The sequence below is a fragment of the Lepus europaeus genome, chromosome 8, assembly GCF_033115175.1.
Source record: "Lepus europaeus isolate LE1 chromosome 8, mLepTim1.pri, whole genome shotgun sequence".
NCBI classification, from domain to species: domain Eukaryota; kingdom Metazoa; phylum Chordata; class Mammalia; order Lagomorpha; family Leporidae; genus Lepus; species Lepus europaeus.
Genome location: NC_084834.1, coordinates 34,183,003 through 34,207,181, shown reverse-complemented (window position 1 = coordinate 34,207,181; position 24,179 = coordinate 34,183,003). Strand labels below are relative to the sequence as shown.

At 38.8% G+C, this 24,179-nt stretch overlaps 1 protein-coding gene across 1 annotated transcript in view; it reads left to right on the top strand.

The window, feature by feature from the left end:
• Positions 1 to 24,179, top strand: part of SMARCA5 (SWI/SNF related, matrix associated, actin dependent regulator of chromatin, subfamily a, member 5) — a 46,046-nt gene that overhangs the window by 7,693 nt on the left and 14,174 nt on the right. The window contains exons 3-13 of the mRNA XM_062199556.1: positions 586 to 752; positions 4,422 to 4,522; positions 6,673 to 6,773; positions 7,950 to 8,129; positions 9,764 to 9,919; positions 10,007 to 10,138; positions 13,912 to 13,980; positions 18,144 to 18,253; positions 21,076 to 21,302; positions 22,914 to 23,035; positions 23,117 to 23,269. Of these exons, the coding sequence (XP_062055540.1) occupies positions 586 to 752; positions 4,422 to 4,522; positions 6,673 to 6,773; positions 7,950 to 8,129; positions 9,764 to 9,919; positions 10,007 to 10,138; positions 13,912 to 13,980; positions 18,144 to 18,253; positions 21,076 to 21,302; positions 22,914 to 23,035; positions 23,117 to 23,269 (1,518 nt within the window). The remainder of the gene's footprint in view (positions 1 to 585; positions 753 to 4,421; positions 4,523 to 6,672; positions 6,774 to 7,949; positions 8,130 to 9,763; positions 9,920 to 10,006; positions 10,139 to 13,911; positions 13,981 to 18,143; positions 18,254 to 21,075; positions 21,303 to 22,913; positions 23,036 to 23,116; positions 23,270 to 24,179) is intronic.

The following is a 24,179-nucleotide window of genomic DNA, read 5'->3' as shown; positions in this document are numbered from 1 at the left end:
AGAAATATAATTGTGCACACGTTGTGAACATATACACATTTCTCAGTTCAGTATTTTAATAATCTTGAAAAACATAAACAACTAAGGCTGATTATGTATAGACATTACCAGGGGAAGCAACCTAAAAGAATGACTAGTACATTTCCCTATACTTCTGAATAAATTCACCTGTTTCACAGTGTATTCATTTTTTTACAACTCTATTAAGTGGAATTAAAGTATAATTTAAATCAGTTTTCAATTTAGTGAGTTTTGCCAAATACATGAAGTTACCTACACACCATTATTCCACAAAAGTTTGCTCTTGCCCGTCTGCACCCAGTTACTGCCCCTTGCCTTTGTCACTCCTAATCTGCTTTCTATCACTAGTTAATATTTTGTATACTTTAAATGGAAGGATTCATAAAGGGTGTAATCTTTTGTGTTTGGCCTCTATTACTTGGCATAGTGCTTTTGAGACTCATCCTTGCTGCATGTTACAGTGGTTCATTTTTTTTTTTTTTTATTGCTGAGTTCATTGTATGGAGGCATGTTGAAACTTTGCTATCTGAAGTCTTCCTAAAATGTGTCTTAAAATTTTTGCAGCAAACCGACAGAGCAAATAGATTTGAGTATTTATTAAAGCAGACAGAGCTGTTTGCACATTTCATTCAGCCTGCTGCTCAGAAGACTCCAACCTCACCTTTGAAGATGAAACCAGGACGTCCAAGAATAAAAAAGGATGAGAAACAGAACTTACTGTCAGTTGGCGAGTGAGTAATAGTTTATACCTCATAGTGGAACCAAACTTCTTATTTTTTTAAATTTAGATTTATTATATTTATTTGAAAGAGTTACGGAGAGAGGTAGAGACAGAGAGAAGTCTTCCATCTGCTGGTTCACTCCCCAGATGGCCGCAGCAGCCAGAGCAGTGCCGATCCAAAGCCAGGAGTCAGGAGCTTCTTCTGGGTCTCCCACGCTGGTGCAGGGGCCCAAGGACTTGGGCCATCTTCCAATGCTTTCCCAGGCCATAGCAGAGAGCTGGATCAGAAGAGGAGCAGCGGGGACTAGAACTGGCACCCATATGGGATGCCGGCACTGCGGGCCAGGGCTTAAACCCACTGCGCCACAGCACCTGCCCCTAAACTTCTTATTTTTAAAAAATTTATTTAAGAAGCAGAGAGACAGATAAACACAGAGGGAACTCACACCTGTTGCTTTATTGCCCAAATGCTCAGTGTTTGGGACTGGGCTTGGCCAAAGTCAGAAGCTGGAAACGCAATTCAGGTTTTTCTAGTGCATGTTAGGAACCCAGTTATTTGAGCTATTACCCTTGATTCCCAGGGTCTGTATTAGCAGGAAGCTGGAGTCAAGAATTTGAGCTGGATTTTGAACCCAGATACTTAGAAACAGATGCAGGTGTCTTAATTGGTGGCTTAACCCCTAGGATAAAAGCATACCATGAAGTTCATATATGATAGTCTTTAATTAGAAGTATAAAAATCATTAAAAAGTAATTTTAATGCTATTACTTATTTTACTCCAGTTGGCTTAGCAAGATGTAGCTGTAAATGTATAAGTATTTTAAAATATGCCTAAGCCGTTTTTTAAAAAGTAGCTTCATATAGTTTCTGAGTTGTAACAACTATATTAAGTGCAGAACTTAGGTATTATACCATTCCTTAAAGAGGAAACAAATGGAAGAGCTTAAATGGCCTGTTTAATCGTATTGAAGTAGAGTAATTTAGGCTTGAACTGGGTCTGGCATGAGTATGCTTTAGTCTCTAAACCACATACATGAATTAGGGTTGCATTATTATTATTTTTTTAATATTTTATTTATTTGAGAGAGTTCTAGATAGAGGGAGCGACAGATAGAGAGATCTTTCATCCTCTGGTTTACTCCCCAAATGGCCGTAATGGCCGGTGCTGGGCCTAGCCAAAGCCAGGAATTAGGAACTTCTTCCCTATCTCTCACATGGATGCAGGGCCCCCAAGCGCTTGGGCCAAAGCACTTAGGCCAGCCTCCACTGCTTTCCCATGCCATAGCACAGAGATGGATCAAAAGTGGAGGAGCTGGGACACAAACCGATGCTGTAGGGGATGCTGGTGCTGCAGCAGAGGCTTAGCCTACTACGCCACAGCACCTACCCCATATTAGGGTTTTTATTTTAAGTCTCTGCTTATGTGGACTATTATGATGACTTAATTCACAGCAGTTTAAAATTTTTGTTACGTACCTAATTGTCTTTATATAAAGTATGGTCTTTATTTATTTATTTATTTGAAAATCAGAGTTAGAAGGAGAGGCAGAGAGAGAGTTCTTCCATCCGCTGGTTCACTCCCCAGTTGGCTGCATTGGCCAGAGCTGCACCGATCCGGAGCCACAAGCCAGGAGCTTCTTCTGGGTCTCTTACTGCCTTCCCAGGCCATAGCAGAGAGCTGGATTGAAAGTGGAGCAGCCAAGGCTCGAACTGGTGCCCATACTGGATGCTGGCATTGCAGGCGGCGGCTTTACCCACTATGCCACAGTGCGGGCCCAGTTTTTCACTTACTACGTATTTTCCATGAGTTATTTAAAGACTCCTCAGCTGACAAGCAAGAAAGCCCTGAGTACTATCTTGGTGTGAATTTCTGAGGGATGCTCCTTTGAGAAGACTGATTAACTTCCACTAAGCTTGACCTTTTTTGTTTGTTTGTTTGTAAAGATTTATTTAATTGTGTATTTGAAATGCAGAATTACAAAGAGGGAAGTAGAAACACAGAGATTCCTTCCGCTGGTTCACTCTTCAAATGGCTGCAATGGCTGGAGCCGAACCAGGCCAAAGCCAGGTGCCAGTAACTCCATGTAGGTGGCAAGAGCCCAAGCACTTGGGCTATCTTTAACTGCTTTCCCAGGCACATTGGCTGGGAGCTGGATCAGAAATGGAGTAGCTGGGACTCTTGCCATATTGATGTCCCAGGCAGTGGCTTAATCTGCTTTGCCTCAGCGCCGGTCCTAAGTATTGGCCTTTTTTTTTAGATTTATCCATTTATTTGAAAGGCAGAGTTACAGAGAGGCAGGGAGAGAGAGAGAGAGAGAGAGAGAGTCAGCCAGTCAGACTCTTCCATCCATTGGCTCACTCCCCAGGTGAGCCGGTGCTGCACTGATCTGAACCCAGGAGCCAGGAGCTTCTTTCAGGTCTCCCACAAGGGTGCGGGGGGCCCAAGGACTTGGGCCATCTTCTGCTTTCTCAGGCTATAGCAGAGAGCTGGATTGGAAGTGGACCAGCCGGGACTCGAACTGGCGCCCATATGGGATCCCTGCATTTCAGGTGGTGGCTTTATCTGCTGTGCCACAGCACCAGCTCCAATATGAATTGACTTTTATAGAAATTAAGCTATAAAACGGAGCTGGCGCTGTGGCATAGTGGGTGAAACCACTGCCTGCAGCTCCAGCATCCCATATGGGCACTGGTTTGAGTCCTGGCTGCTCTGCTTCCCATCCAGCTCTCTGCTGTGGCCTAGGAAAGCAGTAGAGGATGGCCCCAATTCCTTATGCCCAATTACTTGGACCCCTGCATCTGCGTGGGAGACCCAGAAGAAGCTCCTGGCTCCTGGCTCTGGGTTGGCGCAGCTCCGGTGGGTAGAAGATATCTCTCTGCCTCTTCTCCTCTCTCTGTGTAACTCTGACTTTTGAATAAATAAATCCTTAAAAAAAAAAAAAAAGAAATTAAGCTATAATTTAGAATTAGAGGTCTTGATCCAGGCATAATTTGTGAAAATATTTGTTGAAAGTATTAAGGTTATGAAGTTGGAACTTTCAGAATTGGGGAGTAAGTAGTTTAGGAACCTGAGCATTTTAGAGAGTAAGAAATCTGGCAGTGTTATAACTTCAGAAAATGTTTTTTAGAGGGACACTCTTGGAGTATAAGAAAAATCTGTACATGGGGATTTAAAAAGTGAGTAATTCCGATAAATTCCAAAGGGGAATCATAGCTTAAACACACAAGTCCTTATTCTGTAGCTTTTGGTCAGAGTTACAAGTTTAAAAATGTGTTTTCTGGATCTTAATTTTCTCCTTTGGTAGGAAAACTTTTAAAAAGGTAAATTTGAAACACAAAGTATCAGATTCTCTTAGTGCATGTTTCCTTGAAATTGGACTCATTTCAGTTTATCAGGTACTGGTTAATCTGTGGTATTACTGTATTTTAATAACAATTTTATGTATAACTTAGGCACCATGTAAAACATTTTAGATTTAAGCTTAACTAAAAGTTTCTACTCTACTATTTAAATCTTGATTTTAGATACCTGTTAAAAAATTATTATTTTAAGGCTTTGGTGAACCCTTAACTGTATTTTAGGGTTTTTGGTGAACCCTTAACTGTTTGTTATGTTGAAATAGTTAAGATTAAAGTGAAAAAAATCCATTTTTTTTTTTTAAATTTTCAACTTTACAGCTACCGACACCGCAGAACAGAGCAAGAGGAAGATGAAGAACTGTTAACAGAAAGCTCCAAAGCCACCAATGTTTGCACTCGATTTGAAGATTCTCCATCATGTATGTTATAGTTAATTATTTGGTTTTTAAAACAGTCTCCTTTTGAGACAAGATTTCCTTTGGGTAATGTTTTGGAATTGGCTTGGCTATAATTTGTAAAGGGAGTTTTTTATTGCTTATGAAATAAGCTTCAATTTCTTTTTTTGATACAGGTGATAGAATGTTACATTATTGTGGTACTGTATTTCTTTTTTGGGGGGGGAGTGGGGAATATTTATTTATCTGAAAGGCAGAGTCACAGAGAGGCTGAGGCAGAGACAGAGAGAGGGGTCTTCTATCCATTGTTTCACTTCCCAATTGGCTACAACGGCTGGAGCTAGACTGATCAGGAGCCAGGAGCTTCTTCCGGGTTTCCCATGTGTGTGCAGGGGCCCAGGCATTTGGGCCATCTTCTACTGCTTTCTCAGGCCATAGCAGAGAGTTGGATTAAAGTGGAGCAGCCAGGACTCGAACAGGCACCCATATGGTATGCCAGCAGTGCAGGCAGCGGCTTTACCCAGTACGTCACAGCACCGGCCCCAATTGATACTATATTTCAAAAATATAGAGAATGCCATTTTTATTAGTATTGTAAGGTATATATAAAACCAGAATCTTATGCCTTTATATTTGTCCCAGGAAAGAAAACTAATTTAAAAAATAATCGTGACTTTTGCTCACTCATTTCCTGATGTTTTTGTAATTAATGTTTCAATTTTTAGGAAATACATTTGTTATTAATAGTTCAACAAGAGAAAGCATGTTTAACCAGGTTTGAATTTTGCCTGTATATAATCTTGATTGTCTTAGGGCACAGACTTCCTTTGCTTTAAGTGAATCCTAGTATTTTTTTTTACCTCCTCCTCTGATCATTTGCTAACTGGTTTTTGTGATCATCATGGTTGCCTATTCTATTTTGACTTGTTTATAACTCTGAACTACTAGTAAGATAAGTATCTCATTAGAAACTTATCATTCCCTTTAAGGTGTATATTTTCAGAATTTGGTGTGTGTGAGGGGTTAGGGGTGGGGAGAAGGAGGGGTGGCTACAGAGTGTATAGTTTTTCTTTTCCAGAAGCTAGAGGCCAGAGCTAGTTATATGGCATAAGGGAGAAAGGAAGTTGTGGACTACTTGGGTTTTTCTTTCTCATACTCCTACAGTATAACTAGTTGCCCCAGCATTGATTAGCTTTTTACCCTTAAGCACTGTTTTTTTTTTTTTCCTTAAGATTTATTTATTTGAGAGGAAGAGTTACAGAGAGAGAGAGAGAGAGGGAGAAACAGAAAGGTCATCTATTCGCTGATTCACTCCTCAAATGGCCACAACTGCTGGAGTTGGACCCGTCTGGAGCCAGGAGCTTCTTCCACGTCTCCCACGTGGGTGGAGGGGCCCAAACCCTTGGGTCATCTTCTGCATTCCCGGGCCATAAGCAGGGAGCTGGATCCCAAGAGGAGCAGCTGGGACACGAACCAGCATCCATATGGAATGCTAGTGCGGCAGGCAGAGGCTTAATCTACTACGCCACAGTGGCAGCCCATAGCACTGTTTTTCAAAAGGTGTTGGAGTGCTGGATATATGCATTTTAAAAAATATCATCAAATGTTTGTGGTGTGTATATCTTATAATTATTCTGAGGGGCAAAATAAATAGGATATGTACCCTGAAAGAGATGTTGTCTATTTAAGAACTGTTGGAAAAATAACTCATGGAAGGTAAAGGAATAGGAAGTTTCTGCTTGTTTCCTGTTTTTGTTTTTTGTTTTTGTTTTTTCTAGGAGGAAAATAACCCCAGAGAACATCTTTCTGGTCTTTGTGAAACACCAAAACTCTTGGGTAGAAGTACTTGACAACATAAGTAGAAATAAGGAAGCAAAAGGGTCTTTAGGTTTAACATAGGAACTGAGTCATTGGTTGGAACTCTGAGATCCACAGTCATTCCTGCACTTGGTTATATTATATTTCTATTTGCTCCTACTCTACTCCACAACCACAGAATCTAGTGACTTGAAACTTGTAGTAAATACATTGGGTGAGAATCATTCAGTAAAAAAAAGTAGTTAGTACATACATGCTGGTTCTAGTTAAACCTATGAGAATCATAAAAGTGTAATGCCTTGTTATTTCTTGTCTTTAAAATGTGCTTTTGGTTTCTTTCTTGTTGTTGTTCTTAGATGTAAAGTGGGGTAAACTGAGAGATTATCAGGTCCGAGGTTTAAATTGGCTCATCTCTTTGTATGAGAATGGCATCAATGGTATCCTTGCAGATGAAATGGTATGTGTTTGATAGTTTTTTCAAAGGCTGTATTTTTTCACTTAAATATTTTATAGATTACAAAAGTTAGGGTAATTTCATGTGTTTTTTATTATAATCTAGAACTGTTAGGAGACTAGTCTTGTCGACTGATAAAAGCAGCTTGCTTTAGTTGTACAAGTAGAGAATATATATCTGTTGAGAAATTATCTGTCAAAGTAGAATGAATTTTAAAGTAATACTTTTGAGAATCTTTTGTCTGTTTTAATATTTGAAAGGCAGAGAGGGACAGGGAAAGACACATCTTTCATCCACTGGTTCACTCCCCAAATAGCTGCAACAGCCAGGGCTGGACCAGCAAAGCCAGGAACCAGAAAAGTCATCTGGATCATCTGTGTTGGTGAAGGGTCCAGGTACTTGGGCCGTAATCCCTGGTCTTCCTAGGCGTTAGCAGGAAGCTAGAACTCCAGCTGGCACTCCACCATGGGCTGCTGGTGTCACAGGTGTCAGTTTAACCTGTGCCAGACAACCAGCCTCAAGAAACTTGTTTTTATTGGACTTTTATAATACAATGGTTTGACCATTAACTTCTAATTCAATAGAACAGAAATGAGGTCATGGAATGTTTTTTCCCAATAAGCACTATTTTTCCCCAGAGTGTCGACTTCTATAGTTTTTTCATGAATTGTATCATTTCTTGTTTACTGCTTACAAGTTACATAATGAAGATTTAAAAATTTCTTAGTACTGTAGCGCTAATGTACTTAATTGTTTGGAGAAAGTGTGGAGTCAAAAGAAATGTTTTTCAGTTCTATCTTTGCTGGTGACTTTGGGTAAATCATTTAAATATTCTAGGCTTTGTGAGAGTGATAACAGAACCTCCCTCATAGACTTACAAAGATTATATGACTGACACTGGTGAACTTTGAAACATACTAAATTCTTGCCATATGATAGCATTGTATTTCGTGATGTTTCTTTTATGATGGTCCTGTATAAGAATAATCCAAAAAACTTGTGAAGAATTTGAGTTAGGAAAAAATTATGCATGGATTTTGAAACTTTGCACCAAAATACACTTTTAAATTCCATTTTCCTACAAACTTTGAAGTACCCTTATATAATATTGGGAGCTATACACATGAAAACTCTTTTGTTTTTCCAGTTTTGATTTGTGATTATTCTGAAATCTTTCAGGGCCTGGGAAAGACTCTTCAAACAATTTCTCTCCTTGGGTACATGAAACACTATAGAAACATTCCTGGTCCTCATATGGTTTTGGTACCTAAGTCTACATTGCACAACTGGATGAGTGAATTCAAGAGATGGGTACCAACACTTAGGTCTGTTTGTTTAATAGGTGATAAAGAACAAAGAGTAAGTTTCTAGTCTTTTATTACATTTTTTATATTAAAGGAGTTTTTTTTTTTAAGATTTATTTATTTACTTGAAATTCAGAGTTACACAGAGGAGAAGCAAGGAGAGAGAGAGAGAGAGATAGAAGTTTCCATCCACTGGTTCATTCCCCAATTGGCTGCAACGCCAAAGCTGCGCCGATCTGAAGCCAGAAGCTTCTTCCGGGTCTCCCATGTGGGTGCAAGGGGCCGAAGGATTTGAGACATCTTCCTCTGCTTTCCCAGGCCATAGCAGAGAGCTGAATTGGAAGTGGAACAGCTGGGACTTGAACTGGCGCCTATATAGGTGTTGGCACTGTAGGCGGCTGCTTTACCTGCAATGCCACAGCACCGGCCCCTTAAAGAATCTTAATTCAGGCTTAGGTTGGGGCATAACTAGAAGGATAAAAAGAGAAGAATCTTCACAACTCTTAATAATTTAAAAATATAATATTGATGTTTAAGACTCAGTGAAGATAAGTCAAGAGACTAGAAAGCCATATGAACCTAATTTCTCCCCTTTTCAGGAGTGAGTGTATAAAATCAAAGGCTATGTTCTCTCTTAGAATTATTTTCTTGTTTGTAAAAGAGGTTTTGGGTATGTGAGGTTAATTAAAAAAAATATTTGAAAGGCAGAGAGAGCAAGCAAGTGAGTCGTGTGTGTGAGTGAGCGATTTGATTTGCTGGTTCACTTTCTAAATGCCCACAATGGCTAGGGCTGGGCTGGGGCAGGTGAAGCCAGGAGTCTGCAGTTCAGTGTGGGTCTCCTGAGTGGATGTCATTACCTGCTGCTTCCCTGGAAGCTGAACTCGGAAGCAGAGTCATCAGGGCTTGAATCCAGGCAATACTGTAGGAGGTGTGGGCATCCCAAGGATTGTCTTGAATTGCTGTGCTACATGCCTTTTCCTAGAATAGTAGTTTTTAAAGATGGATTGAGTCAGTTACAGTAACTTGGTGAGTTATGAAATCTACAAAATAAGTTAAAATCTTAATCAGTTGACAGTACCCTTTTGCAGAGGAAATGTGGAAATAATGACACTATTAAGAATATAGAGTTCAGATTTGGAAATGTATTCATATAGTCTGGAATATGTACTTTTGTCTTCCCTTCATTTGATATGTTACTGATGAGTTTTTTTTCTCATTTTTTAGGTACTTTGGATATTTTAAGTTACCAAATTGCCTTTTATGTTTTGAGATTCAGTTACTTAACCTTTGTTTTTCATCTTTCCTTATCTGTAAAATGAGAATAACACAATATGTTAATACATATATAAGCCTGAAAGAATGAAAAATGTTTATTGTAAACTGTCCTTCAGTTTTACTTAATAATCCCGTTCTCCTTTACATAAATTCATATCCCAAGAATTTCAAGAGCTAGTGGGATCTTAGAAGATACATTACAAGTTTGCCAGTTTTTTTTTTTTAACTTAATGGCTCTGACATTTAAGTGATTAATGAAGCTACTTCATTGATAGGAAAGCTTGTTTTAACTGCTTGTATAATATCGCTACCCCTTTTTAATATGTCTTCCACCTTTTATATTTTAGATTGCTTGTCACCAATAAATTTAATGTGTAATTGATTTCTCAATGATGTAATTCTCTTGCTACACAGGCCGCTTTTGTCAGAGACGTTTTATTACCAGGAGAATGGGATGTATGTGTAACATCTTATGAAATGCTTATCAAAGAAAAGTCTGTTTTCAAAAAATTTAATTGGAGATACTTAGTTATAGATGAAGCTCACAGGATCAAAAATGAAAAATCTAAGGTAATTCAGTATCAGATATACCTTTCTTTAAGAATGTGGTTTAATATGCTTAATATTCTGATGATGAATTTGTTTATTTTCTTTCAGTTGTCAGAAATAGTGAGGGAATTCAAGACTACAAATCGATTGTTATTAACTGGAACACCACTTCAGAACAACCTGCATGAGCTTTGGTCACTTCTTAATTTTTTATTGCCAGATGTGTTTAATTCAGCTGATGTAAGTATTTTTTTTCTTGGTTAATAATGTTTTGTTTAATGCTATGTAGTTTTGTAATAGAATTGGTTTACTTTTCAGCACTGCATTAGATAATATTAATTTTTCATGTTTTTTGTTTGATTAATATAATGTAACCCTACTAAATTGTCTGTGCATTCTGAGAATTTACTTTTGGACCTTTTGGTTTCAATCTCATTTAAATCATTCTTTCCTCTAACTGGAATGACACATTATCACTCCTCTTTGGTAGTTATATCAGCCTAACTTTGTTCAGTGGCTTTAGGTTGACAGTTTTTGTTTCCTTTTTTTTTTTTTTTTTCCGGTTTATTTTATTGATTTGAAAAAGTTACAGAGAGGCTGGTGCCACAGCTCACTAGGCTAATCCTCCGCCTGCGGCGCCGGCACCCCAGGTTCTAGTCACAGATGGGGCGCTGGATTCTGTCCCGGTTGTTGCTATTCCAGTCCAGCTCTCTGCTGTGGCCCAGGAAGGCAGTGGAAGATGGCCCAAGTACTTGGGCCCTGCACCCACATGGGAGACAAGGAGAGGCACCTGGCTCCTGGCTTTGGATCGGCGCAGCGCCGGCTGTAGCGGCCATTTGGGGGTTGAACCAACAGAAGGAAGACCTTTCTGTCTCTCTCTCTCTCACTGTCTAACTCTGCCTGTCAAATAAAATAAAATAAAATAAAAAAGTGACAGAGAGAGAGGTCTTTCATCCACTGGTTCACTCCCCAGATGGCCACAACGGCCAGAGCTTCACCGATCTGAATCAAGGAGTTTCTTCTGGGTCTCCCACGTGGGTGCAGGGGCCCAAGGACTTGGGCCATCTTCCACTGCTTTCCCAGGCCATAGCAGAGAGCTGGATCAGAAGAGGAGCAGCTGGGACTCGAACCAGTGCCCATATGGGATGCTCGTGCTTCAGGCCAGGGCTTTAACCCTCTGTGCCACAGCGCCGGCCCCTGACAGCTTTTGTTTTCAAGGTGCTAGGTAAAAGTACTCCTGAAGTGAATTTGGATGTCTAAAATTTTATGTGTTTAAGTCCCAGAGATGGCCTTCAAGTATGAAATCTGTCTAGCCATTCTTACAGAATAATTTAACAAATCATTACAATCTAATCTTTACATTTGTAGATTATTTGCAGTTTTTTGTGTGTGTGTGTGTGTGTGTGTGTGACAGTGGATAGTGAGAGAGAGAGAGAGGCAGAGAGAAAGGTCTTCCTTTTTTGCTGTTGGTTCACCCTCCAATGGCCGCTGTAGCCGGCGCATCTCGCTGATCGAAGCCAGGAGCAAGGTGCTTCTCCTGGTCTCCCATGCGGGTGCAGCCCAAGCACTTGGGCCATCCTCCATTGCCTTCCCGGGCCATAGCAGAGAGCTGGCCTGGAAGAGGGGCAACCGGGACAGAATCCGGTGCCCCAACTGGGACTAGAACTGGTGTGCCGGCGCTGCAAGGCGGAGGATTAGCCTGTTAAGCCACGGCGCCAGCCGATTATTTGCAGTTTTAAAAGTAATAGCAATGGTGAGATTAGCTGTTTGTACCATCAGTTCTACCTATGAACATAAAAAGTATGTGAAGAGTGCTATTGGTATATACAGTTTTTTTCTGGACCAGAGCTCATTTTTGAATCTTTGTTCCCACGACTAAGTGGGGCTGGGGACTGGAGCTTTGAAGAACTCCATGTTGTTATTAGTCCATTTATACAAATTTGAAGTTCTGAAAGGGCAGTCATTATGGGTTGTTATGTTGAGGTTGATCTTAAAAGAATAAATGAAGTCTGTGTTACAAAAAGATGTATTTGAAGTCTGAAAGCAATTTTAGTTTTTACATATTTTGATATCTTAGAGATAATTTCTTACTACATTGATACATGATGTATAATCTATTAAAGTTTTGTTTTAGTTAAAACAAGGAATTCTGAGCTTATGTTAATTTCAAAAACAAAGTGATTATTTAATACATAGGTTCAAAAGGTAGGAATTGGGAAACTGCTCTTGTTTGAATCATACCCAAATACTAATGAGATACTAGTGATAACATATTTGGTATTAGTTAAATTTGAATTGACACTGCTTTGGAAACCTTGTATTTGAGTAGTCTGGTCATAAAAGCAAAATTACGGAGTGATTTTATTTTAATTTTTGAGGTTTTATGAAAATGAGGAAGGATATTTTTCAAGAATATTCATTTTCTGACTGTCTCTAAGACTTCCTTTCCAACCATTTCTTCTTTTTTCATTTAAGGACTTAATACATTAGATTCTCAGGATCACCGCAAATGCATGATAATTACTACATCACAGTTTTCATCAGTTCTCATATTAACATATTGATAAAAAGAGCAGATTCAGTGTAGTTCATAAATATAATTCTAAGAATATAATGATATTCTCTCCTCCCCTCACCCTCCCTTTTTCTTTTTTTAATTTTTGAGATGCTATTTTTTATTTACATGATATTTAAAGGTTTAATCCTTCAGTAATTAAAGAATTCAACAAATAAAATATAAAGACTATTTCTGTAGGAATGTAGGCAAGGGCTATAAAACAATAATGAAAATATGACCATTTCACACATATACAGTAAATTTTAAAGTAATCACATTAAAACTATAGTGGCATATCATTCGTAAACATTGGTTTGCCAAAGATGTAAAACATAGTTTGAAACTATATTTACAGCACTACTGATAGCATACAATTTTTTTTTTTTTTTTTTTAAGATTTATTTATTTGAAAGGCAGAGTTACAAAGAGAGCTTGCATCTGCTGGTTCACCCCCCAAAATGGCTGCAGCTGTCAAGGCCGGACCAAGCTGAAGCCAGGAGCTTCATCTTGGTCTCCCCTGTGGGTGGCAGATTCCAAAATATTTGGGCCATCTTCTGCTTTCATAGGTGCTTTAGCAGAGAGCTGGATCGGCAGTAGAGCAGCTGGGACTTGAACTGGCCCTCATGTGGGATGTTATTGCCACACATGGTGGCTTAACCTGCTATGCCACAATGTCAACACCTTGTTTTTTCATTTTCTTTTTCTTTTTTAATTTTAGCTCCCACATATATGGGAACAGTATTTGTGTCCAGCTTATTTCACTCAACATGTATCCATTTTGATATAAATGGTAGAATCTCATCCTTAATGGCTGAGTAATAAATATTCCATTGTATGTATATATACCACATTTTCTTATGTATCTGACAAGGTTACCTAGGTTGAGTCCATATTTTGGCTGTCATTTCCATTTTTTTTTTTTTTTTTTTTTAATCTGAAAGGCAGAGTTAGAGTGAGAGATCTTTCATCTGCCAGTTCACTCCCCAAATATCTGTAATGGTTGGAGCTGGGATGATCTGAAGGCAGGAATTTCTGGGTCTCCCCTGTAGGTACAGAGGCCCAAGCACTTGGGCCATTTTCTGCTGCTTTCCCAGGCTCATTAACAGGGAGCTGGATTGAAAGTGGAGCAGCCAGGGCGTGAACTGGCACCCATATGGGGTGCTGGCACTGCATACTGTGGCTTTACACGCTTCGCCACTGAGCTGCCTTGTTTCCAGTTTTTTCACTGAAACTTGTCATCTTGATGTTTTTGAGAAAAATGTTTAGGAACTAGTATGCCTAAACTACTTGTTCAAATTATTAACAGTGACACACATGAAAATTAGTGGTTTCAGATAAATGATTTTTATGGATCAAAACTCAAATGTACTGATTGTAGCAATCATTGTAACTGACATTATATGGTATTTGTTGTTAATATTATGTCTGATCTTAAGGTATTTATTTGTTAATCTAGGATTTTGATTCCTGGTTTGATACAAACAACTGCCTTGGGGATCAAAAACTAGTTGAGAGGCTGCATATGGTAAGTGTGTTATAGTAATGTTAAAGCTTTTTTTCTTTTAATTTATTTATTTGAAAGAGTAAACAGATAGTGTGCGCTGGATCTTCAAATTTGCTGGTTCACTCTCCAAATGGCTGCAATGGTTGGGGATGGGCCAGGCTGCAGCCAGGACTCTGAACTCCCCTCAAGGTCTCCCACATGGGTGGCATCTTCTGCTGTTTTCTCAGCCACATTAGCAGGGGGCTGGATTAGAAGTAGTGCAGCCAGAACTTGAACCAGCTCTCATGTGGGATGCCAGCATTTGCAGGTGGAGGTTTAACGTGCTGCTTAATGCCAACTCCCAGCATATTTTCAGTGGGGAAAAAGAGACAACTTGGTAGGTTATTTTTATTTTAACAAAAGACATACTGGGTTTAGAATCAGATTTTTGAATTATGCTGCTGTGCAGTTTGGTCTTCCACTGCTTTCCCTGGTGCATTAGCAGGGAGCTGGGTCAGAACTGGTGCAGCCAGGAGTGGAATCAGCACTCCTGGGATATTGGTGTTGCAAGTGTGGCTTAACCTGGTTGCACCATACCACTGATCCTGTTTGTTCTTATGTGGATAGGAAGTATATGGTTTACTACTAGAATTCATGATAGAATCCTAATTTAATCAGGGAGAAAGGTAATTGCTTAGGATTAAAAAATCAAAAAAGAATTCCTTAATGACTTCCACAGACAGATTTTTAATTCCATGTGAGACTGTAATAAATTCACCTCTGAAAGGGCTAAAGGTCCATCTGTTGTCAAATCTAGTCACTGTGTATATGTGCATTATGAACAGAGTTGTTCTGATTTTGTTTTTGATGAAAATTCACAAATGACAGTTGGTAGGTCAAGAAATTTTGTTTTTGCTTTAAAGATTGATTACCTACCTGAAAAGGAGAGCTACAGAGAGAAAGAGAGACAGGTCTTCTGTTTGCTGGTTACTCTCCAAATGGCCACAATACACAGGGCTGGGCCAGGACAAAGCCAGGGAGCCTAGAACTCCATCTGGGTCTCCCACATGATTGACAGGAGCCCAAATGTTTGGTCTGTCTTATATTGCTTTCCCAGGTATGTCATTGGGTAGCTGAATAGGAAGTGGAGCAGCCAAGCACTTGAACACGTGACACGAGCTTAACTCGCTTTGCCACAGTGCCTGCCTCAAAAGAAGTTTCTTTAAAAGAGACTTCACATTAAGATATCCTGGTCAAGCAGAATAAAGCAAAACTTGTAAAAGCATGTCATGTGTCACTGTAAAGGCCCATCATGACCTTCCACGGTGATTTTCAAACCCTATAGACATGTTGGTCTATGTAATTGTTTGGTGTGAGATGGTGGTTTTTGTGTGTTTTGTGTGTTGTGTTATGGTATGTTTACAGCATCCCTGACATTTGGCCTTCCTCCATGCTAGTAATGATACGCCTCCAGTTGCGACATTCATAAATGTCTCTAGACATTGCAGATGTTCTCTGCTGCAAAATCACACCCTGCTGCTTTCCTCCATTCTTGACCTTTCTAATGTACTCAAACTTCTGTTTCACTTATTGTTTATGAAGCTTTAATTCAGTAGTATTTCTGGCCCCACTGTAAATTTTCTGCAAACACTGTGCTAATTCCAGTCTGTGTTTATGATTTTTTACTACATCTAGAATCCCTTTTGCTGATCCAGCACAAGACTTGGTGACATCATTTTTCTTGAACACCCAGGCTGGGGCTGACCTGGGAACTCAATAGTGTGTATTCCATCTTTAATAATAAACATTCTAATGCTGTATAGGACTTTGCAAAAGCTATTGAAACACAGGTGTTTCCCTGGTGGATTGTAAACACTAAGACTGGAAATTTACATTTTTCTTTATATTACTTACACAATGCCTATTTGTAATGGATATCAGGAAAAGAAATTTAAGCTTATGAATGTTCAAATATTTCTTCATGTAAGTCTTAGGTGGGGAAACTTTTTTTTTTGCCAAGAGCTGTCTGGATATTTGTAGCATTATTTGCCAGCCATGCAATATTATCAACTTGAAAATTAGCTTGCTATAGAGTTACTGAATTTTAAGTCCCACCTGTGTTGCCTTTGCAGGGCTGGACCAGATGGTTTCATGAAACTTACATAGCCCATGGGCCAGATGTTCCCCACCCCTGATTGGAAGATAACTATAAGGCACTTTAACATTTTTGTGTACTGAGACTTTTGTTAAATCCTTGGAAGTAATAATCTTTTAGGTACCTTTATTTTAATTTGAATATCATTCAGGCATCTAAACATTTGACTGACTTTTGTGAAGAATTGTGGACCACTTATGTGGTCTTAATGGTGGAAAGGGGGGCAGAGGAGTTTGCTTTTTCTTTTCTTATTTTTTTTCCCCTTAATCCTGTGCTGTTGACTTTTCCTTTAATAAATAAGTGGGTAATAAAGGTGAAACAAACTGAAACCCACAAAACAAAATCAAGCTGTTTTGACTTTGCTATTTATTTTGTTAGAGGGTAGCTTTTAAAGAGGCTCTTATGGAGTCAGGGAGAAGAGATCTGTTAGCTGCTCTCCACTCTGTTTTGCTTCTTACTCTGAAATTCCCAGTATAAGTGCCTGTGATAATGAAAGTCAGATTAAAATGTCAGCGTGGGTATGACGAGGCATGAGTAACCTACATAATGTATCCGTTTTTTAATGCTGCAGACCACCACCCTCAAGGCCCCTACTCCCTCTGCAATACACCTTAATAGCTGATATTTTAACAACAATTTCTGAATTTAGGGGTTAACTAGATAGTTTCTTCATCAGTTTCACCTGGGTTTATCAAGGTAATTCTGGAAGGCAGTTAGTGGGACACAAGGTCTTCACTCCACATGGCTGGCTGTTGGTGTTGATTATTGAATACAACTATAGTTTCCTTACATGGTGCTATTACACAAATTTTGATGATTATTTTTCTCACCAGTTTTTAATTTGTGATATAGCTAATATCTTTATAAGTCAATGTAAATAGAACAGAGAGGGTAAATAGAATAGAATGGTACAAAATAGAAAAAAAGATAATTTTAACTTTATAGATATTTTAAAACAGTTTTTTTAAAGTGAACTGCTGCATACAACTTGTTTACGTTTCAAAAACATTTTGAGTAAAGGAAACCAGATAGAAAGGAGTATATATAATGAATGAGTGTGTACATGAAGTTAAAAATAATAGGCTAAAATATATTTATTATATTTGAAAGTAAGAGTATTGCTTATCCTTGAGGAAAGGGAGAGAGAGTTGGTGACTGGGGTAGGGCACAAGGATTTCTAGGGTGTTCTGTTTACCTAGGTGCTGATTACATAGATACGTTTACTTAATGAAAATGTATTGAATTGGATTCTTGGGATTTGTATACTTCGGGTATTTTCTTCATAATTTATGTTAGTAAATTTAAAAGCTGACCACAAAGATTTTGATGTGGACCCAGCCATTCCTTAAGCAGTGTTAGACAGCCTACATTTTTTTTTTTTTTTTTTTTTTTTTTTTTAATTTTTGACAGGCAGAGTGGACAGTGAGAGAGAGACAGAGAGAAAGGTCTTCCTTTTGCCGTTGGTTCACCCTCCAATGGCTGCCGCGGTAGCGCGCTGCGGCCGGCGCACCGCGCTGATCCGATGGCAGGAGCCAGGTGCTTCTCCTGGTCTCCCATGGGGTGCAGGGCCCAAGGACTTGGGCCATCCTCCACTGCACTCCCGGGCCACAGCAGAGAGCTGGCCTGGAAGAGGGGCAACCGGGACAGGATCGGTGCCCCGACCGGGACTAGAACCCGGTGTGCTGGCGCCGCAAGGTGGAGGATTAGCCTACTGAGCCGCGGCGCCGGCGACAGCCTACATTTTAGTAGCTAGTTTTAAACCTGAAAAGTAGTAAATATTGGAAACACTATCTTGAAAATTTACTATTACTTTTAGTATTTTATGAGAGCATAGTAAATTATTCTCATTTAGATATTGAATAAATAATGACCGCTTATTATTGCTGTTCAGAAGCCTAGTTGTACATTATATATTTGGAAGGCAGAAGTCCTAAAAATTGCTTTGATACTAAAGCAGAGAATTTTTTCCTAGATATTTAATAGATAATTTTAAGATTCTGAATTAATAGTAATATTACAGGTAAGGATGTGTCTTTTTTTTCTTTCTAAGGTTTTGCGTCCATTTCTCCTCCGTCGAATTAAGGCTGATGTTGAAAAAAGTTTGCCTCCGAAGAAGGAAGTAAAAATCTATGTGGGTCTTAGTAAAATGCAAAGGGAATGGTATGTGTTTGATATCATTCTTGATTTTTCCCTAATTTTCACTTGTACGGTATTTTGTTTTTCTGATTTATCAGTCTTTTCATGAAATTCTTGTATGCTGAATCGAAATCAACCTGAAAAGTGTTTTCTGGTCATATAATCTAAACTGGAACTTGCTCAGCAACTCTGTGATACAAACTCTTGGACCTGTTAGATGACAGATTGAGGATAAAAGATTTATGATAATCCAAAAATTAAATTTGAGATTTAAACAGGGATTCTTGTAAAGCCTGGGTTTTTTTTGTTTTTTTTTTTTTAAGGAAATTTGTGGCATATGTGATTAAGTTGGTGGTTCATAAATTCTGAGTCATCGAATAGTGCTAGCCTCTGAAGGAGTAGATTGATTGTAGAGTTGTGAGAATACTTATGTGCTTTCTTTTATTCTAGATTGCTACATTTATTTAGCTTAAAAGATTCTCCATTCTAGATGGATTTTTTTAAATTTTATTTTAGAGCAAAATACCCTGTGTGAAATGGTGATGATACATGGTAACTATCTTTGAACATACTTATAGGGCAAAATTAAGTTGATTTTTATAATTCATTATTAAAATTTGTTTAGTTTAAAAATTTCATAGATAGCTGAAATTCAAAAGGTTAGAAACCACTTGACTTAATATTAGTGCTTTTTGGAGATAGAAAGCTTAACATGAATCAACAATGTGAAGTGGATACTGTAAAAAATATGTTACTTTGGGGCTGGCACTGTGGCATATCAGGTAAAGCTGCCACCTGCTGTTCCGGCTTCCCATATGGGCACCAGTTCAAGTCCCGGATGCTCCTCTTCCAACTCTGCTGTGGCCTGGGAAGGCTGTGGAAGATGGCCCAAGTCCTTGGGCCCTTGTGTCCATGTGGTAGACCCAGAAGAAGCTCCTAGCTCCCAGCTTCTGATTGGCCCAGCTCCAGCCGTTGAGGCCATCTCAGGAGTGAACCAGCAGATGGAAGACTTTCCTCTCTCTCTGCCTGTTCCTGTCTGTAAAATCATTCAATCAATCAATCTTTTAAAAATATATTACCTTAGCGGCTGGCGCCTTGGCTCTATAGGCTAATCCTCTGCCTGCGGCGCCGGCACACCGGGTTCTAGTCCCAGTCAGGGCGCCGGATTCTGTCCCGGTTGCCCCTCTTCCAGGCCAGCTCTCTGCTATGGCCCGGGAGTGCAGTGGAGGATGGCCCAGGTCCTTGGGCCCTGCACCCCATGAGAGACCAGGAGAAGCACCTGGCTCTTGGCTTTGGATCAGTGTGATGCGCTGGCTGCAGCGCGCCGGCCGCGGTGGCCATTGGAGAGTGAACTAATGGCAAAGGAACCTTTCTCTCTGTCTCTCTCACTGTTCACTCTGCCTGTCAACAATATATATATATATTACCTTAGTTTATTTTAATGTAAATGTAATGTTCAAAGGAGGGAAGTGGAGCCACCTTTTTTTTATGCTGTTCTCACCATATCAGATATATTCAGTTCCATATTTTCATTATGAGTATTTCAAAGTTGTTGGTGAAAGGACTTAAAAGATATCATGTAGAGAACTTAGCATGTTATTTGGAAAAGAAAGATCCACAGTAGAAGATGGGCAATCCTAAATATCCTGAACATTTTTGAAAAGCATTTATAGGGTAGCAAAGTATTAGGCTTGTTTTGAATGGCTCTAAAACAATAGAACTGAGACATGAGTCAGTGCTAAAGTAATATAAATCCTTCTTAGTTAAATATATTGAACTTTTATCAGAATCATGGAAAGGTCTATCTAAAGAATATTTTGTGCCCCTCTATTAAAATTATGCTATTAAAATAATGCTTGCTTAGACATTTAAGTTGCTCATATTTTGTTGAGAAGAGTCAGAGTCATGATATTCTGGTGTTTTGACATGTTACTCATCCTTCAGGATAATTTAAGTTTTTAGTGTGCTTTCATGATTTCTTAAGATCTGGCCCTCGCCCATGACTGTGCTTCATATCTTCCCTTATATATTTATACGTATGTTTAAATCACATTATATTCATCTTAATGCCTTACTTTCTCATGATTCTTTTTCCCTTCTCAGATCTTAGGATTATTACCAAAATGCTATGTCAGCTGCCTGTTATATAGTACAGTAATGTGTCACTTAACAATAGGAATGTGGTTTGAGAGATGTATTGTTAGGCAGTTTTGTTATGTTTATATTATGACAACTTTGAAGTTATTAGATTATATAATTTTAGGAGTCCAACATTGTATATGTAGTCTATTCATCAAAATGTTGCTAGGTTGCATGTGTCTTCTAATTGGTAGTGGTACTGTGTGTTGCAAAAAAACTATAAACTAGGGTTGTGTGCTTGACTCAGTAATTGAGCTTTTTATTAGGATGCCCACAATCCTGTTTTGGAGTGCCTGGGTTCTGACCTGCTACCAGCTTCAGACTTTAGCTTCCTGAAGGTGCAGATCTAGGAGGCAGTGGTGATAGCTCATGTGGTTGGGTTCCTGCCTCCCAAGTGGGAGACCTGGATCAAGTTCCTGGCTCATGGCTTTGGCTGGTTTTGTGTATTTGGGAAGAGAACCAGTAGGTGGCAGCTCTTTGTCCCTTTGTTTCTCAAAAAAACCAACAAACAATTAAAAAACAAGTGAGAGTATTAGGAACACTAGACAATAGAGAAAAAAAAGTGATTATAAATATTAGATTCCTAATCTCACCTAGGAAGTTGTTAGATTGTTTCTTACAGGTATTTGGGATTGAGATGGGGAAGGGATTGGTAAAAGATTATTTTTCCCTTACATATTTCCTTTAAAATATTTTTTTCTTAACAGGTATACTCGGATATTAATGAAGGATATAGATATCCTAAATTCAGCAGGGAAGATGGACAAAATGAGGTTATTGAACATCCTGATGCAATTGAGGAAATGCTGTAATCATCCGTATCTCTTTGATGGAGCTGAGCCTGGTCCACCTTACACAACAGATATGCATCTAGTTACCAACAGTGGCAAAATGGTTGTATTAGACAAACTGCTCCCTAAATTAAAAGAACAAGGTATTTGTTACTGGCGTCTAATTGAAAAATATTAAAAACTTTAAAAATTCCAACGTTAAAATGAGAGAGTGCTACACTTAAAAATGTCTACTCTTGACATTTTCTAATGTTGAAGTCTAGAACATTAAAAATGTCTTTCCATTGTCAGCTGAGCTCACTTCCTCTCCAAACCCTAATTTTAGGCCTGTTAACTGAAAAATCAAGAGTCTGGTTGAAAAATCAAAGTTGAAGTTTATTCAGCTAGTCTGAGGATTTAAATCCAGAAACAACTACTCAGTTGCCTGAGCTGTCATTTCTACAAGCCTGCTTGGTTACAGGGTTTATATATTTCTTGCAGGTTGAGTACATGGCATTGAGTCAGATTTAAACAATTCAGATTTATGTCTAGTTATCAATTACATTGAAAGAGAATAAATACCTTACTGAAAATTGAAGAACACTTGATTATTGACTAAGGAAGTATGTTACATCCCCATGCTCCTTCCCAAATGGGTTGTTGTCTGTATGTGGGGAGAGGCAAACAGTGGGGTTGTTAATTGCTCTTTCTATAATGGACCAGCCTACAGTAGATGTTCCTTGTCATGGTTGATAGTTCTTTGGTTGCAACTGAGGTTTATTGAAAGGTCCCGTTAACTGGAAACTAATTGCAGGGCATCATTACTGCAAGGACAGCATCCTGGCTGTCTTCCATTTCTCTAGGGTTTGAGTTCACAGGCTCAAGTCTCTTAGAAGGTGATCAGGAGTTAGAACAACCACACCTACATTTGGGCGAATGTTCACATTTTGTTTATGCTTTCCTAGAAGTTTTAGCATTTTGTCATAAAATGCCTAGAATATTCCTATCATAAAGAGTTCCCAGACCCTTTGTTATGAGAGTGCCTCAGAAAATTCATGGAAAATAGAATTTAAAGATAGGTTGCTTTTAGTGTTTAAATTTTGAAATCCATGTCTAATGTTATTTTTCAAATGATCCCTTTATCTTCATATGTTGTGCTGACGGTGTGTTGCACAACTGGCTCAAGAAATGGAAGACAATCATATAATTTGAATAATGGCAAATAATGAAGGATAATCAGTGTACATGTGTTACATTTATGATCCTTCAAATAGGAATGGGATCCAGGGGTATTGAGTTAGGGGTAGTGGTGATTATGAATGGAAGAGTTGTCAGATGAAGAAAAATTATTTTTAAATATGTGAGGGTACTTCAGAAAGTTTCTGGATAGGTAGAATTAAAAGATTATTTTGGTCTAAAATTTTTGAAGTCCATGCACAGTTTGTTCATAATACATATTTCCATTAAAGACTCCTGTGTATGTGGGGGTAACAACCTAATGATTCTTCCAGTCTTTGGGATGGTAAGACCTCTCAGACCAGAGGAAATACTTTTCTGTTTACCTCACTGTGCTATATAAATATTGTTTCTACCTATCATAATAGGGAAGAGGTGGAGAGTGACTGATTTGGTTAATAATGTAGACTTTTCTTCTTGGCTACATAGCCAAGTGGGTAACTTGGAATTGAGAGGTTCTTGATTGGTCTTAGTTTTGGCTGTCTTTAAATTTTTATCTTTTGAAACCTATGATACCAAGCTATCATATTTATCAACAGGTTCACGAGTGCTAATCTTCAGTCAAATGACAAGGGTATTGGATATTTTGGAAGATTATTGCATGTGGAGAAATTACGAGTACTGCAGGTTGGATGGGCAGACACCCCATGATGAGAGACAAGTGAGTAAAATCATGGGATGGGAGGATTAATTTAAAAATCAGGTCAAATATTTTCTGACACTTGTTTTATTTGTATCATAGGATTCTATTAATGCATACAATGAACCAAACAGCACAAAATTTGTTTTCATGTTAAGCACACGTGCTGGTGGCCTTGGCATCAATCTTGCTACTGCTGATGTAGTAATTTTATATGATTCAGATTGGAATCCCCAAGTAGATCTTCAGGCTATGGTAAGAAATAACAACTATATCTGTGCTTACTAGCTTTTTAACATCAGGCAAGCTAATTCTGCATATGTTAATGACTTCATGACATAGAATTTTATTTTACTTTGATTGGGCACGTGGATTTTTTTGAGGTGATCTATATCTAATCAGGGTATGCCCATCTGTATTTTAAGATGTTAGAGTCCTCTGCTTTGTTGTGTGCTTCCTCCTGGCAGAAGGGGAAGAGAGGCACTTGAAGATTGCCCAGGAAATTTTAATGAGTCAGACCTGAAAGTGCCCCGACATTTACTGCTGAGACCAAAAAGTCTGTAGCGTGATTGTAAGGGAGTTGGTAAATGATAGCATAATTGTGTCTCAGAAGCAAAGGGAAATAAATGGGTTCAGTTAGCAACTAGCTTTTCTTGACTTTTTTTTTTTTTTTAAAGATTTATTTGAAAGGCAGAGCTATGAGGGGGTGGGGAGTGGGCAGGGGGAGGATCTTCTGTCTGCTGGCTTATTCCCCGAAAGACAAATAGCTGGGGCTGGGCCAAGCAAAAGCCAGGAGCCAGGAACTCTATCTTGGCTTCCCATATGGGTGACAGGGAACTGGAACTGGCACTTCGATAGGGGATATGTCTAATGGATGCCCACATTGTAGGTGGTGGCTTAACTCACTGTGCCACATGCTAGCCTGCCTATGTCTAGCCATTTTAGATTCTTGAACATTTAAACTCCTATGTAGAAGCATCTGGCCAGATCAGAAAGGCTGCTCTTACATTGAGGAAATTTATGATTTGTAGATTAATACAAAAACATAGTTTTTTTAAATTTTCTTTTCTTTTCTTATTTTATTTTATTTTTTGACAGGCAGAGTGGACAGTGAGAGAGAGACAGAGAGAAAGGGCTTCCTTTGCCGTTGGTTCACCCTCCAATG